The sequence below is a fragment of the Cricetulus griseus genome, chromosome 2 (assembly GCF_003668045.3).
Source record: "Cricetulus griseus strain 17A/GY chromosome 2, alternate assembly CriGri-PICRH-1.0, whole genome shotgun sequence".
NCBI classification, from domain to species: Eukaryota; Metazoa; Chordata; class Mammalia; order Rodentia; family Cricetidae; genus Cricetulus; species Cricetulus griseus.
The window spans coordinates 17,428,863-17,445,491 of NC_048595.1; the positions used below are offsets into that span (position 1 = coordinate 17,428,863).

At 40.4% G+C, this 16,629-nt stretch overlaps 1 protein-coding gene across 6 annotated transcripts; it reads right to left on the minus strand.

Moving 5' to 3' along the window:
* Nucleotides 1-1,213: 1,213 nt before the first annotated feature.
* Srsf10 (serine and arginine rich splicing factor 10) lies at nucleotides 1,214-14,403 on the minus strand. 6 transcript variants are annotated; one of them, XM_027399704.2, is made up of 7 exons: nucleotides 14,213-14,402; nucleotides 11,917-12,021; nucleotides 8,677-8,780; nucleotides 7,290-7,452; nucleotides 6,892-6,945; nucleotides 6,659-6,760; nucleotides 1,214-3,293 (listed from the first exon to the last, which is right to left on the minus strand). In XM_027399704.2, exons 1-7 carry the CDS (start codon nucleotides 14,275-14,277, stop codon nucleotides 3,233-3,235), a joined length of 654 nt encoding a protein of 217 aa, XP_027255505.1. In that variant the 5' UTR covers nucleotides 14,278-14,402; the 3' UTR covers nucleotides 1,214-3,232. The 6 variants fall into 6 exon arrangements, with proteins under 6 accessions (XP_027255505.1, XP_027255503.1, XP_027255502.1 ...); XM_027399702.2 differs by lacking the exon at nucleotides 6,659-6,760 and having other exon boundaries at nucleotides 6,892-6,942; XM_027399701.2 differs by lacking the exon at nucleotides 6,659-6,760 and having other exon boundaries at nucleotides 14,213-14,401.
* Between the last annotated feature and the right edge of the window lie 2,226 nt (nucleotides 14,404-16,629).

A 16,629-nucleotide genomic window follows, 5' to 3' on the forward strand; every position in this document is an offset into this window, starting at 1 on the left:
TGTCCTAGTATAATTCTGCGAACAAAGCTAATGTCAAAATGTTTCTTGTGCCCCTGCCTATACATTTGTTTTCGATGTATACATTAGAATGCAGGAATAACTGGATTTCTAGTTTGGGACTGAAACATTTAGCCATTTTATAAATTGATTTAATAAATGCCCCTCATCCTTTAGATGCTAATAAAGCATACCCGTAAGCCCATTACTGAGCAGGCAGAAACACCAACAAATAAAAAAAGCACTCATGAAGTCTGGTAGCCACATACTGAATAAGCTTTATGTTATTTTGGTGGCAGTGTAGTATGATCTCCACGACAACCTTACTTTAAATCTATTAAGCACAAAATACATATACGAGGATTTCAAATGGCTCTAAATTTTGTTTTCAAGGGCAGTGACTACATCAAAGAATATAGCTCTAAAACCTCAAAAAAAGAAACTGTCCTCTGGAGTAGTCATACCTGTAAGGTACAACAAAGTCTACAGAAAAAACAAGAATTTTTTTTTTAAAGCACCTAGACCAGTTTATTTTACTGTCTCCAGCATTCAAAGCAATGCGATCTGCAAAACACCTGGATTACAAAGGCTTTTTTTTACTTCTTTACAAACTACTGTTACTAATGAAATTTACATGCCTCAACTTTTTATCCCAACTCCACAAAAAAATCCCTCCACTTTTAACACAGGGTGAACCAGCTTTACAAATACACAAACATTAACACTGTTGGAGGAAGAGACAGAGAAAAACACTTAAGAGCAAAGAGTCATCTTCCACAATGAATACACTATCTTGGGGAAACTAATAGTTGAAGGCAAGTTGTTTATTCATCTATCAGGTCATCACCGAAAATTGAGAACATTTCCTTTCTGGGACATCTAAGGGCTTTGATGATCCTGATTCCTGGCTATTGCTCAAGTTTCAGTCTTTAATCTCAGGATCTTATAAGGAATATTTTTATTTTTTAAAGGGCAGCACAACAAAGACTCAAACTGAAATTTGGAAAAGTCAGCTTTGAGTGCCCAAGCTCCAAACAGCCTACAAATCTTGGAATACACTTAATCTACTTTTTATCTAGTAAAGTTAGAAAGTAGTAAGGAATGAATGTATGTATGCAAAAACTTCTGTCCACATGGTGGGCATCCCACAGAAGACAACTGATTTTAGGGTTAAGTAGGAATATCTGGAAAACATACAACTTGGCATAGAAAGTGCTTAGTAATATTGACAGCCTTTAATATACACGGAAACCACAGTAGACAGACTTAAAGCAATTTAACCCTATAGCTACCCGAACCACAGGGGTCCTTTCTAATTTACCACACTTAAGAGCTGTCAAGTACTGTTATTGTATATTTGTAAATGAACAAGGTTATTTCCAGGCAAATGAAACCCCTAAGCAAAGGAACCCAAATAGTACAATTTAAAAAAACAAAACAAAACCCTCAAGTGAATATACAACTTAATTCTCTTCTCTGGAAGGCCTTAAGTTCAATTAGAAAGGAAATGGAGAGGGGAGGTAGAGAACAAAATACCCATGAACTGCACAGATAACTGCTAATACACAGAACCTCTATCTTTAAAACCAATCCAATGCTAATGATTATGTGTAATAGTATAAAATACATTTAGTTATTTATAATCTTGAAATAAATGCTAAATTCAGTTTTTATCAACTTTTATTGTGTCCTTGAAAATAAAACTATAAAAGCATTTCCAACTTGATTCAAAATAAAAACAGCAACAAAAATGAAGCCAAAATTTATAATTCTCACCTGGTACTTGCTGCCTTTTTAAGTTTTGGCAGACTAAAAAATGTTTGTTTTTAACACAGATAAAATAACCTTCATTTTACCTCCCTTCATTTATGTGTAATCCTACCACATTTTAAAATTTGTTATAAAAGGCTTTACACTTTCCAGATTTCAGATTTTGACAGTTTAAATATGTGGCAAAAATACAACAAAAATTCAAAAGTGATGGAATCAATGTTATGATAAACAAGCTTCATATCCTAACAAGGAATCAAAAACATTTTGCGACACTACACTATAAAGTTATTAACTATACACACAGAATATGTCCCCTATAAAATGTACAAGCAGATCACTAAAAAGTCTGATCTGGTAAACTTTTTTTTTTCCCAATACAGAACATACTAAGTCCATGGGGTAACAGCTGTCCACCTCAAAATAATTTAATTATAGCACCCAGGGTCTGCTTTAATACAAAGTTAAATACTTGTTATTTTGAGGATTATCTATTTGTTTGACTGAGCCAGGAGTTAACCATTTAGTATTACTCTAGTATTTTAACCACTGCACAATAAATCTGCTTATCACAGGTTTTCTTCATTATTTGTAGTTATGGGGTACAAATAGATAATTTAAAATGGCAGACAACCATAAAATTACTTATCTTTGATAGTATATTGTGTTTTATAATTACATTAGGATATGAATGGTATGACGTATCGCCACAACACACCTTCCAGATGTGGCCAACTGTAATGATTCACTAGATTGTGAGCACAAATTAAGTAATTATCTATTCTCCAATTATCCAGTATGTTTTGCCCACAGTAAGGGTTCAATAAATGTCTGTTGAACATACTATACTGTCTAGGCAAGAGGTGAGAAAGAGATGGGCCCTCATGGTTGGATGTCAAGTATAAGTGGAATTAACCTGGGAAGGAGTGGTTAGATGTAAACTGCACATGGTATATAAGTAAATAACTCAGATGCCAACAAAACAGTTAAGCAGAAAATACTGGCACTGGAACAAACAAAGGCAAGACCTGCCAACACTGGCATAAGTGGAACTGACTTTTAAGAGATAACCAAGAAAAACTTTATATTGGATCATACCTTTACCATCCAATTTAGTTTGAGACAGACCAAGAGAGGCACTGTTAGAGACTATGGCTGTCTTCCTTGATATTCAGACATCCTAGTTTCCAATAACTTATCATGGATCTGCCACCCATGAGTCAATATATATACCTCTTCATATTTAGGGATTAGTTTCCACAAGTACAAAGTTGAATTTCCTTTTATTTGTCCTAAAATGCTTACTTTCAAACTTGAAGGGGCTTCAATTATTCCATGTAGTTTTCGATAATTCTTTTATCTTTTCAGACCAGAGTCAAAATATTCGTACAGTATTCATACTGCAGCACCTTCCACCCACCCTTTGGTCGCTTGAACTGCCCTTCTTTGGTTCTTTTTTCCGCTTTCAGATCTTTCTTGAAGTGTAGTAAGCAGAACTGTACTGGGTATTCCAGCTGCAGTTTGGTCTTAAATAAAAGAAGGATGTTTGTCAGTTTGGTTTTCTCTTTATTCTTCTCTGTGGTATACAGGATTTTGTTAGTTGAACTGGATGTAGCAGCTTACTGGGCCAAATTTTCAAGAGAATAGTACAGTAGTTCCCAGGTCTTTTCCCTAGGTTGTAACTTAATAGCTCACACTCTATGTAGCACCTGTCCTTTCTCACTGAAGCATTATCTCTCACTTTTCTTCTTGCTTAACTTGGCTTATTATAAAAAAAAAAAAAAAGAAGCAAAAGCAGAGAGCTTAAGTAAAAAGAAAGGCGAAGTGTCAGCCTTCACTTGAGTCTTGACACAACTACTCTATCCAATAGAGCCCAGTGCTAGATACACAGGAGGTTCTCATCAACTGTGAAACTTAACAATATGATCCACATTTAGCTTAAAACTGTGTGAAAATCCTCACCAGGTCTCAGTAGAATCATCTTACTAAGAGTGCAACTGTATATATGGTCCTTGTGAAACTCTGTTGGGTATACCATTTCACAAACAATGCATAAGCTTCTCAAGTTAAATAGTTTGGGTGTAAAAATAAATTGACAAAAACAAACCAACATCAGGCCTTCTAGTTCTACAGATACTGAGCACAATTTTATTGGGGTACCTCTTCACCTATTGTTTTTAAAAAATATAAGGACTAAATCTGGGCTCATATCTTGGCTCTGTCATTTACAGCTTTTACTCTGTGCCTTAGTTTCCTGATATGGGGGAAGTATCTTCCTTAAAGGGTTTTGTGAAGAGTGAACAAATCAACCAAGTCTCTTTAACAATGTCTGGCACAGCATAAATAATAAACCACCAGCTATAGTTGTTACTGCAAAATAACTAGAATTCAATGCACAAAAATACCTACCCCCCAAAGTGGTTATCATTTAAATGCTCACCAACATTCCATGAAAAAGAATTTAAAATCATGTCATTAACATAAAACCCAACATGTATTGGTTAGGAAGGAAAAGAGCAGAATTGATAATTTGTAATAATGAAAGTATAAATTCATAGTTAGCTTGTCCAAATTCTCATTTTAATATGCCTATCAACACTAAGGAACCTCTTATATTATTTAACCCAAGAGGCTTAATGAACAATCATGAAATGACTTTGACATAAGGAATTCTTATGTAAAAGAAAAATACTATGTAAAAGATGTCGTGATTTCTGGCAAGTTCTATAATCCCCAGAGCAAGTTAGTGTGCCTAATGTCAACACTGATTAAAATATTCCTAAATCTACAAAGGATTACTTCCATTAATTTAGACTCATTCAGTACTATAATAATTCCAGTTAATCATTATTTCCTTCATTTTGTTTTTATTATAGCATGTTTGCTTAATTTACAGCAAGCAGAAAATAAGCTGGGTCTTGTTTTGATCCAAACATTGATGTTTTAAAGGTTGTACACAATATTTGTTAAAAAGAACATATAAAAATACCTTTTTAGAAGCTTCTATAAGAAAGAAAATACAAAGTTTAACCCCACAACTTTCCTCTTTGCTAGAACTGCAAACTACTGCTACAGTTTTAAATAGACTTTTTGTTGTTTAAACTATACATCCAGGAAAATCTAAAAAAATTAAAGAAACGTGCATATAAATGATTGCATAGCAGAACAAGAACATTAACTGCAAACAGTAAAGAAACGAAAGTTAGAAATACTATTAAATATACAAAGATTCTAGAATTAATCCTCCAAACACATTCCACAAACAGTTTTTAAAAAACCATCTTTTGTTCTCTACAAGCAAGGCCTAGATTTCTAAAATCAAAATTGAAAGGAAAAATAAAGTAATCCTCTAGAAGGATCGTCCCCCACAGCACCTCCACTCACTTCTGTAAGCAAGCAGTCTAAGATCTTAAAGAGGCTTGCTTTTTATTCTGAAATGACACCGGACATTTCAAATCATTTTATTGCCTCCAAACGATCTTGAAGAGAAATGCTAGAAATTATAAATATTTAAGGGTATATCACTTTCTTATTTTAGTCATGTCCTACATTATCAAAAGCTAAGTGATGTGGCTTTTGCTTAAAACTCAACTTTTCCCAAAAATTCACGGCACCACAGAATCACCTAGGAGTGTCATCTTTTTGACTTGCCTACATTAATTAATAAACTAAGGTGTAAAGAGCAAGCCTCCCTCATGAAGAGGGCAGGCAAACTGGGATACAAATGCACATACTAAGTGCTCTAAGCATCAAAATTCACTTTGTCTTACACTATGAATATAAACAAAATGGACTTTCAAATAGTTTACTTGCTCCTAACAGAAACAAACAAAACAAAACCCCTAAATAACAATGATCAACGATAGTTAAATTTTAGAGAAAGTATGCTAAGAACAGTCTTTTCCCCTTAAAATGATTTCCACCATCATTGATGTGCTCAAAACTTTAAGGGGGAATTTTTTTTATGTTTCAAATCTTAGAAACCAGCGGGGAAGAGGAGGGAAAGCAGTGAAGGCTCCATGTTTCAGTGAAAAGTTCTATCTCCCTGAAAATACTATTTAACCCAGTTGGCATCATTCCCCAGACAGTGGAGTTAACAAAACAAACAACAACCCCCCAAAACAAACGAACAAAAAACCCAAAACAAAACAAACAAAAACTATTCCACATTGCATCATAAATAATTACCATGGGCTTAGACATCTTGACAAGACATAAAGGTCCACCCTGAACCTAAATGTGTCTGAGCAGTCAGTGTTGTAATGTGGCTACAACTTCACTTTTGTATCATTCTATCTTATTAGCAAGCTACATTTCTAGGTTAACAGTTCTACCAAATATGGATTATGAAAATTTATTTTTAATAAGACAATGTTGCAAATTATGGTCACCAACATCTTTTCACCAAATACTTCAAGCATAAAAAATGAGAATCTTTACAAAAATATACAGAGACACCACAAATTGGTAGCTGCCCATAACATTAAACAAACTGGACTCTTAAGAGTGGCTTCTCAACAGCATATCATTTTAATTATAACCATTGCCCGGTACAGGGAAAACTAACAAGTGTTTGTTTTTATTTTATTTTTTTTTAAAACGCATCATTGCAACATTGTATTCCTGATAATTTAAGTATACCAAACTATGAGTAAATGAATGATACATGCCTAGAAAGTATCATGATTTATACTATCAGTGGCCACTGGACTTGGGACTAGTCCAAGACCTTGATCTAGATTTTGACCTAGACCTAGACTGTGATCTTGACTGAGATTTGGATCTAGGTGGTTCTTTTTTCCTTGATTCCTTTTCATATCTTGAGCCAGACTTATAATGTGTTTTGGAATCTGTTTTAGAGGTGCCTCTAGTTTTGGTGTGAGATGCAGACCTAGAACGTGATTTAGCCTTCATTTCTTTCTTGGGCTGGGACTTGGACCGTGATCTTGAATTGGATTTAGATCTTGAAAAAGATCGATTTCGGTGTTTGAATCTTTCAAAACAGAGGAGAGATACAATTAGAGTAAAAATTAGATTCTATATAAATCAATTTTGTTACTTTTAGAGCAAAAGTTCACTCTGAAATTGAAAAACACAAGTCTTTTTCAAAGCAAAATTATTTACCTATCATTGTCGGAATGGCTTCGGCTACGCCGTGGTCTTCCAGTTGGTCTACTGCTAAAAAGCATAGCAGAAAAAGCAAACAGTGACAAATGTCTATTCATAGTCTTACTTTTTAAATAAAGTATCAAAACACCTTTAGTCTTAATGAATCATCAACATACACAAATAAAAAAGAAAAAATAAAAACACAGAAAAAGCACCCCCAAACTTTAAAAAAATATGTTAACAAAATTTTTAAGACAGGGCCTTACAATATTTTACTGTTTAAGAGAGCCTAAGGACTCCTGAGCTCATGCAGTCCTCCCATCTCAGTCTTCTGAGAAGGTAAGATTACAGGTAAATGCCACTGTAGTTGGCTACAAACATGAAACAACAATAGATCATCGTGTCCCACTTACTTTCTAGGACTGTAAGATCTTCTATAGTTGTAATCAAAAGAGCGACTCCTTGATCTCCTCCTTTCATAACTTCGGCTCCGAGAACGTCTATATCGATCATAGTCATCGTATCGTGAGGAACTGTATACATTCCTCCCTTCCTTGGCTTTCATCTGATTTGGTGCTAGGGGAACAGAATAGAAATACTCAGAACCATTAAGACCTTAGAATCTAAACCCTCATACTATAGTGTAACATTCCTGACCCCCCCCCTTAAAGATTTTAATTTTACATGTAGGGATGATGCGCTTGCATGTGTATCTGCACATGCATTACCCAGAGAGTCCAGATGAGGGTCTGGCCTCTGGAACAGAAGGTTGCTAGCACCATGTGGATGCTGGAAATCAAATCTGGGTCCTCTAGAAGAGTTGTCATGGATCTTAACAGAGCCATCTCTGTCCCTCAGTATATAGGCCTGGCTCTCACTCTGTAGACAGGGTGGCTGCAAACTGGAGATTTGTCTGCCTTTGCATCTGAGTGCTGTGATTAAAGGTGTATGTCACTATACCTGGCTCATTCTTTCATCCTTTCTCTTATACTAAGGAAGTAAATAATGTGTTTTGTAATCCGAGATATGCCTTTGTTTTGGTAGGAGGCATAATTAGAATGTATTAATCTTTGCTTACCTTTAAAATATGTATCAAAATATGGCTAATATTAAAAAACCAACACTAATAAATCACTGGCTTTTTTCAATGTCTTCTCACAATTAGTTTGCTAATCAATACATGTTTACTTTTTACTAGAGGAACGGATACCACAAGATCATCTGAAATTCAAGATTTGGCCTATAAAGAACATGCAGCACCAAAATGCGACAGCATACAATCATGCAGTTCTGATAATCAATACATGGTGGCGCACGCCTTTAGTCCCAGCACTCGGGAGGCAGAGGCAGGCAGATCTCTGTGAGTTTGAGGCCAGCCTGGTCTACAAAAGCTAAGTCCAGGACAGCCTCCAAAGCCACAGAGAAACCCTGTCTCGAAAAACCAAAAGAAAAGCTGAAAGGACCTAACACTTTTTAATCTACATAGCCTTCCCAAGTCTTATCTTATGAATTCATTTCCAGTAATGCACTTACATAATTATCCAATTGATTTAAGTTTTTTTTTTTTTTTTCAAGGCAGGGTTTCTCTGCTTAACAGCCCTGGCTGTCCTGGAACTCAATTTGTAGATGATATTGGCACTGAATTGAGATCTGCCTGCTTCTGCCTCTGGAATGCTGGGGTTAAAGGCGTGTACCACCATTCCTGGCAAATTGTAAGTTCTTTATGAGATGACTTGAGAAAAAAAAAAACTTATGTCCAAAAAGCAACACACTGTACATGTTAGGTATAAGGGTACTTACTCTTCCGATCCCCCTGTGCGAACTGTATTTCAATTTGACGCCCACAAATCCATTTTCTGTCCAAATTATGTAAAGCATCTTCAGCATCACGAACATCCTCAAATGTGCTAAATGTTAAGGGGCTTGAGAAGTTTTGTAAACTTTGATAATAAATGGTTTGCAAAGTCTGAAACAACCCACAATCACCCAAGATTGTTCACCCGGACCCAACTTAACTATGTGGTCTACTCAGCCATTAATACCACAGCATAAAAGCAGTTGCAATTAATTATATCTTATACTGTAAAAGTGTACACTTTTTAAGAAACATATGCAAATACATGCTGTAATAAGATCTTCTATAACTGAACTACCAAGGTACACTCCACATTCTAAGAATTAACTTTATAAAACAAGATATAAAAACAGAATATGCTTTACAATAGATGAAAGAAAAATTTCAGATACAAGCAATACTATTTTTCATGTAGTTGTCTTCCTTGCACTGCACAGGAGAGACAGGCATGCTAGTCATTTTTAGGCATTAAGTCAGAGTCAAGCAATACACTCAGTCACTATGCCAAATGCATATTCCATCCATGCAGACTGTAAAAGCATAAGGACTCCTGGGATTGAAAAAGCCTAACTATGATCCTAAATCCACAGCCTCCTGTGGAAAGCATTTCAGACTGGTTCCCACTTGAGTCATATCAGTTATTACCAGCACTAAGTAGAGAAACTGTTGTCACCCAATTTTTCATCTGAGAACTGAAGGCACTTCTCTCATGCCAGCAACAGTACTCTGAGAACTTCTAGGTTGAGACAATTATTTTGTTCAAACACCTCTTTTCTAAAAAAAAAGAAAAAAAAAAAGAAAAAAAAAAAGCACCATTCTAATGGGAGCTAAGGACATGAAAGGCCCTATCTGAGCTGATTTTTGGAATGGATTTTCACTATATCCCAAAATTGTAACTCTAAGCACATCCAGTTCAATTTTTAAAACATTAGAAGTGCACCAATTAAGGAAATACCCCTAAATTTCAAGACCAACATATTTATTCCACAGATAAACACTGTCTACTTCAGCCTATCACTAGACCTCCACTTTTTGTTCTGAAAGTAATCAAGGGCCATAGGCTTCAAGGTGTCTTCCTTGAACCTATTACAGATAGATTAAACAAGAGAGGTTTTCCAAAGTCTCAAATAACCCTGCTTCCAACTTCTATAAAAAGGCTAACTGATAGAACTTTGAATGCCGTAAACAAACACCCCTCAAAGTTAACTGCACTTAGGCGCTAAACTAACAGGAATTAGATCACTGACTGGCATATTACTTTGTTACCCCAAGAGATAAGAGTATAGTTTAAAAACAGAATCTTGGCCTGGAGGGCAGGGTTCTTTAATTTACCTACCTCTTAAAATCAAGGGTAGGAAGAGAAGGCTAACTGGGAAGAGACACATGGAAGACACAGCAGCACTAGGTAGGAATAGCCAGGTATCACTATATTGGCCATTAAGAAATCTTTATGTTCCCCAAATGAAACTAATTTACCACCTACTCTGAATTTTACTACCCAGTCAAGTACAACATTCTCTTGAAGTAAACTAGTGCTGACATTGTTCCCAGGTAACCTCAAACCACACAAACCCTGATCAACATTATAAGCCAGATATAGGCATTATCCTTTAAGTTTCACAACTAATTCACAAGGTTCTCCTGACCACTGGCCCCACATGAGCATCTTTTGGCTTTCCCTGAGTTTTACCAAGAATTTACAAGGTCAGAGTTTCAAGAAAGTGAAATTTAAGTAACAAAAAAGTCTCCTGGCTTCAAATTCAGCCTCCCCCTCCAGCTCCTCCTCCTATTTTGGGCAGGGAAATGATCTTACAGAAGGTGTGCAGAAATAAGATCGCCTGAAACTCTGGGTCAAGGATCACTGGCCATACATCCTTATTAGGACCAGGAAAGCCTTTTGCAATTCATTCAAGGCCAACTGATCTACAGCATATGCTAAGCTAGGCAGGGCCAGCAGGATTCTAAGAACCAGCAGCTACTTAGAAAAAAACAAATCAAATTAAAAAAACAAAACAAAACAAAAAAAAACAAAAGGAAACCATCACTATATATTTTTAGTGGCTATACCCTAGAACACCCCAGCTGTTTTTCTAAGTAGTCCCCAGTGCATGCACCTGTCTTTCCCCTTTAGGTAGGGCTCTGTGACTAGGTTTAAGTACCTCATGCTACTCCAAAGAGCCTTTGATTACCTGGTCTAAAACTCATTTATGCTGAATTTAAACTTAACAAAGTGATAAGGTAGAAGAAAATACACTCATACAAGACCACAATCACAGTATCAAAGGCCCACACAAAGTCAAGTTACAGGTTTTGTCACTAGACCAAACCAGCATAATTATGAAAATTAACTGCTTGCAAAACATTTAAAAAAAAAAAAAAAAGGAAAGTAGTTATTCTGTAGGATACATCAGGTATGACTCCTTTAATCTTGGCCATCATTCAACTTCATCTTGACCTTTAACTCTTTTAGTGCTTGTCAGAAGGACTTGTCATGAGATGCTTGGTCAAATATGACAGATGGCTTTATCTTTAACTTTGAAAAACAACCTTTTCCCCCTTTGTGGATAAAGCGAGGCTTTGTCTCCCATTAGGCTTGTCCTTCTTCCAGCTTTTCTGTATTTTTTCTTTTCCCAAACTCTCCCTTCTCTTCAAGCCTGATCCTTAAGAGGTCTTTGGCTTGTCTACTTGCCTTAAGTGTTGAACTCTACTCTAAAAGTTCTTTCATGCTTTCTCTTTGGGGTCGCCATAACTGTACAGCTTTACATTCTGAGGTAACAACAGAGGACAGCAAATTAGGGGACAATATTAAAGAAGTTTACCTCATTGTTATACAATTTGTTTTGATCAAGTGATTCAAAATAACAAACAAGATTACTAAACTTTAATTGCTAAGCACAAGAACACATTAACTTTTAATTTATAGCAAAGGTGGCAGCAACCAATGTATTCAAATTTAAATCACATTATAATCACTGATTTGAGTTTCAGCAGCATGGATGGGAATTTAAATGTTTATTTTTGGATTAACTTTAAGAAATAGAGCAATGAATCAGAAATTTAAAAGATTCGAAGACATAAGACATTAGGACAAAAATAGACTGTTTTTTAGATGTTACCACTTACATAAAAACTTGAATTTCAAACTTCAACACCCCTCACTAATCATCCATCTGAAGAAAGGATATTGAACATATGCAAATCCTCTTGGACGTCGAGTGTAGAAATCAAGTGGGACATAAACATCTACTATAGGACCATAACGACCAAATTCTCGACGTAAATCTTCAGACCTAAAACACCATGAAAACACTCAAACTCTTTATGTTCATGTTCCAGCAATTACATTTCAGTATTATCTTAAGGAATTTAAGGACTGTGGTTGACAATAGCATGGATCCCTATATTCCTGTCCTGGCCAACCTGAAACAAGCCTCCAGAATCTCAACATACATCTTTTATCCCAAGGAGGCAGAGGCAGAGGCAGGTGGATCTGAGTTGAAGGCTTGCCTGGTCTACACAGTGAGTTCCAGGACAGCCAGGTCACATGAAGAAACTCTGTCTCAGCCGGGTGTTGGTGGTGCATGCCTTTAATCCCAGCACTCAGGAGGCAGAGGCAGGCAGATCTCTGTGAGTTGGAGGCCAGCCTGGTCTCCAGAGCTACACAGACACACCCTGTCCCGAAAAACCAAAGAGAAACTCTGTCTCAAAAACCCAAAGACAAAAAAACCCCTCCCCAACAAAACAAAACAAAACATCCCACACCATACAACAGGTAGCCAACCTTTCTTTAACTCCAGCACTGTGATGGCAGAGGCAGGGGAAATCTGTGAGTTCCAGGTAAACCAGGGCTACACAGTGAGACCCTGTCACAAAAAAACCCAAAACAATTGAAACAAAAATAAAACCCCCAAGTGTGGCAGCTCACCGGTAACCCAAGTACTGGAAAAGCTGAGGTTGGGGGATTGCTGAGTTCAGAGGCAGCCTGGGCTATAGTCTGAGCTGGAAAAGGGGGCGGGGAGAGAAAGCACTCTGTGGGGCTGGACGTGTTATCTTATGCCAGTAGCCAAGATGGGTAAGGCAGAATAGAGTAGGTTCAAAGCCAGCCTAAGACATCTGAGATCCTGTCTCCAGGAAGAGAAGGGGGAGGTGCTTATAAGCCTATTGCTATTTTACATGTCAGTTAAATAATTACAATGTAAGAAAACTCAGGGTTTACCATTCATAAAAAGCAATGTCTTCTAAGTCTTTAAAACCAGCAATTAGGGCCTGACAGTGGTAGCGCACGCCTTTGATCCCAGCAGAGGCAGGCGGATCTCCGAATTCCAGACCAGTCTGGTCTACAGAGAAACCCTGTCTCTGAAAAATAAATCATTTTCTTTCTCCTTTAAGGCAAGGTCGCATTCTGGCGTAAGCTGACTTAGAACTCAAGGCAATCCTAACTCACTCACCCCTAGCTTCCCAAGTGGTGGAATTACAGGCTTGGGCCCTCACGCCCAGCTTCCCCTAAAACTGTTCAACAGGTCAGCCAACAAAAATGTGAAAGAATAAAACCACAATATCTAAAGCATTAATGGCAAAATGACAAAAGGGAGATTTTTGTAGTCGTTAATTAACCATTATTGTTAATTGTATGCGTAATGACAAGAGAAAACAAAACCCCACAACACTAGCAAAAACCTCAGTTTTTCTTGGAAGATTATTTACAGACGCGAAGCACGATGGTGTGCTAAAAATCTCTTGCAAAAAATTCCGAGGGCAATTCAAAGCAGGGGAATCGCTGAAGATAAAGCCTTTACCCGTCTGCTGAAGTACCGCCTCCGTTCACCTAAGTGAACTAGGAAAGTCCTAACGGGAGGCATTTATCCAGCACTCAGTGTTCAAGGCCATTTCCGCGGAACACGAGGGAATACCGGATTTAACCGGAAAACCGTAGTTTCTCAAATCGCAGCACCCCCTCTCTCCCCGGTTATCTGTCTCCAAGCCACGCACGCGGCTGAGGGAAATAAAGCCACGCACTCGCCCCGCCGCCCCGCCCGCCCGCCCGCCGTCTCTCACTAGCATCTTCTCCCTTCCCTGAGCGGGTGGAAGGGGCGCTCACTTCGGAGCCCGGGCTGACCCCCAGCTCTCGCCGCGCCGCCCCGCCCCACCCGGCCCGGCGACCTTTCCTCTCAACAACAGAAAGGCCTTTCAAGGCGAGGGGGCGTGCACCCCACGGAACGTGGCCGTCGGGGCAACCAGGACGCTCGCCCGGCCGGCCGGGGCACGGGGGGAGGGGGGGGGTCCGGGGGGTCCCGGTGGCGGGGCGGGTCGGCCCGGGGCCCCGCCATCGCTCCCGCAGGCCGGCAGAGGCGGGCGGCGCGGCCTAGTCCCCGCGCGGGCCCCGCCATCTTCGCCCCGCCCCTCCCCCGCCGCCGCTCGCCGCTCGCCCGCCCGCCGTGCGCCGCGGCCTCCCCCGCGCAGTGGCTGCTCCGGTGCTCTCACCTGGTGTCGTCTGCCACGTTCCTGACGAACAGAGACGTGTTGGGGGGGCGCAGGTAGCGGGACATGGCGGCGGCGGCGGCGGGAGTCTGGGCCGGCGGCAGTAACGGGCTCGGCAAACCGTCCGCGGCTCTGGCGCGGCTCACATCCACTCACACGCTCTCACAGAGCCAGAGGGCTCCGCTACGGCAACGGCCTCTTCTCGCGAGACTTGGCTCCCGCCTCCACTCCCCGCCCCCCTCGCCCGCCTCCCCGCAGCCGCACCGGCAGGGACAACGGCTTCTTCCCGCGAGATCTCCGGGCGCGCGCCTGCGCGCTCTGCGGCCCGGCGCAGGCGCCGCAGCCTCGGCCCTCTTCATTGGCTCCAGGCGCAGGTCCCGCCCCTCCCCTCAGCCCGTTCTTTCTTTCTTTAGCGCTTCGTTTTCCCGCCCTTTTCGGCCTCGCCACGCCGGCTCCCCCGCCTCACGTCGGCCAGCGGATGCTCCCAACGGCAGTGGCTGCGTTTTTAGGCCTCGGGCCCCGGGGAGACTGCTCTGAGATCCCCTGAGTTGCGCCTCCGCGTCTCGTCAGCTCCCCACAGGAGCCTACAGATTGTCCGCAGGGCTCGATGTGAGGGGAGATGTGCTGACAGCGCGGCCTGTGACAGCTCCGGAGCTGTCCCCACGCACTCCGCCTTGTGGGGCCGCCGTCGCCCCACATCTGGTCACTCGCGTTTCCCTTCCGCTGAGAGCCGCGCCGAGTCTCTGCTGTCCTGGTGTTTGTCCCGTGTCACCTGACTATACATGGGAAGGGTCCTCTTTCCATGTCAGTTTTATGAAAGCCTCGGTGAGGGCTTCTTTCTTACTTTCTTTTGGTTTTCCAACCCAGGATCTTGGTGTGCTAGTCAGGTCTACCACAGACCTGCACCTGACGAGTGACTGATAAGCCCGGCGTTGGTGGCGCACGCCTTTAGTTCCAGCACTCGGGAGACAGAGGCAGGGGGATCTCTGTGAGTTCGAGACCAGCCTGGTCTCCAGAGCGAGTGCCAGGATAGGCTCCAAAGCTACACAGAGAAACCCTGTCTCGAAAAACAAAACAAAACAAAAAATTTCTTAGAAATGAAAAAAGTACGAAATGTTAAATTGTGGGTAATATGAACTACTATTTATTGAGGTCGAACTTACAAAGGAGAGGATGCACACATCTCAGTCCCCTTTAAATATATCACATAGCCCTGGTAAACACGAGGTTTGTGGAGAGGATGAGAGAACAAGGAGAAAAGCAAGAAACCAGCACTTTTTGGCCACCTGGCTTTTGAGAACATTGTGCAATGTACCAAACTACAGAAGGGGTAGGAAGAAGGAAGACTGTGGCAGTGCAACACCTGTGGTGGTTTGAATATAATTGGTCCTCATAATACCAAAAGGATTGGCACTATTGGGAGGTGTGGCCTTGTTAAAGTAGGTGCGGCCTTGTTGGAGGAAGTGTGTCGTTGTGGGGACCGGCTCTGAGTCTCTTTGTGCTCAAGCTTTGCTCAGTGTGACAGACAGCCCACTTCCTGTTGCCTTTGATCAAGATGTAGCCAGCATCATGTTGCCATGTTCCCTGCCATGATGAGATTGGACTGAACCTCTGAAACTATTAGTGAGCCACCTACTAACTAAGACAAACACCCGTTTATGAAAGTCATGCCCAATTTTGTTTTCCTTCAATCAGTGCTTTATTGCAAGATGGTATAATTAATGTAAACTACAATTGGATAATTTGAGTGGGGCAATATTGTTGCAATTGTTTATTCAAAAGAGACTGGGGAGATGGCTCAGTGGTGCTGCTCTTCCAGAGGTCCTGAGTTAAGTCTCCAGCATTGAAGTTAGGTGACTCACAACTGCCTCTAACTCCAGCGCTCTCTTCTGGCTTCCACAGACACTTGTGTACATACCCCCACACAGACATATGTACACATTTTTTTAAATATTTTATATGTATACAACATTCTGCTTCCATGTATATCTGCACACCAGAAGAGGGCACCAGATCTCATTATAGATGGTTGTGAGCCACCATGTGGTTGCTGGGAATTGAACTCAGGACCTCTGGAAGAGCAGTCAGTGCTCTTAATCTCTGAGCCATCTCTCTAGCCCCATATGTACACATTTTTAAAAATCTTTTTTTTTTTTTTAACGTGATCGCCAAATGACTCTAAAATCACAGTGAGGATTAGAAATACCTGACTAGATCAGGTAGCAGTGGCACACGCCTATAATCCCAGCACTGGGGAGGCAAAGGCAGGCGGATCTCTGAGTTCGATGGTCTACAGAGTGAGTTCTGGGACAGCCAGGGATACACAGAGAAACCCTGTCTTGAACCCCCTACCCCCCAAAAAAGAAACACCTGACTGGCCAATTCACTAAATGAACATTTTTAGGAAAGACTCTGTAATC

Bases quoted from the DNA above. Each gene is read 5' to 3' on its own strand.
- Srsf10 (XM_027399699.2), bottom strand. From the start codon at position 14,277: ATGTCCCGCTACCTGCGCCCCCCCAACACGTCTCTGTTCGTCAGGAAC. The intron at 8,781-11,916 runs ATATCCTTTCTT...AACATTTAGCAC, and splicing joins AGAGGATTTGCATATGTTCA to ATTTGAGGATGTTCGTGATG. The intron at 6,946-7,289 runs GTAAGTGGGACA...TATGCTTTTTAG, and splicing joins AGATCTTACAGTCCTAGAAA to CAGTAGACCAACTGGAAGAC.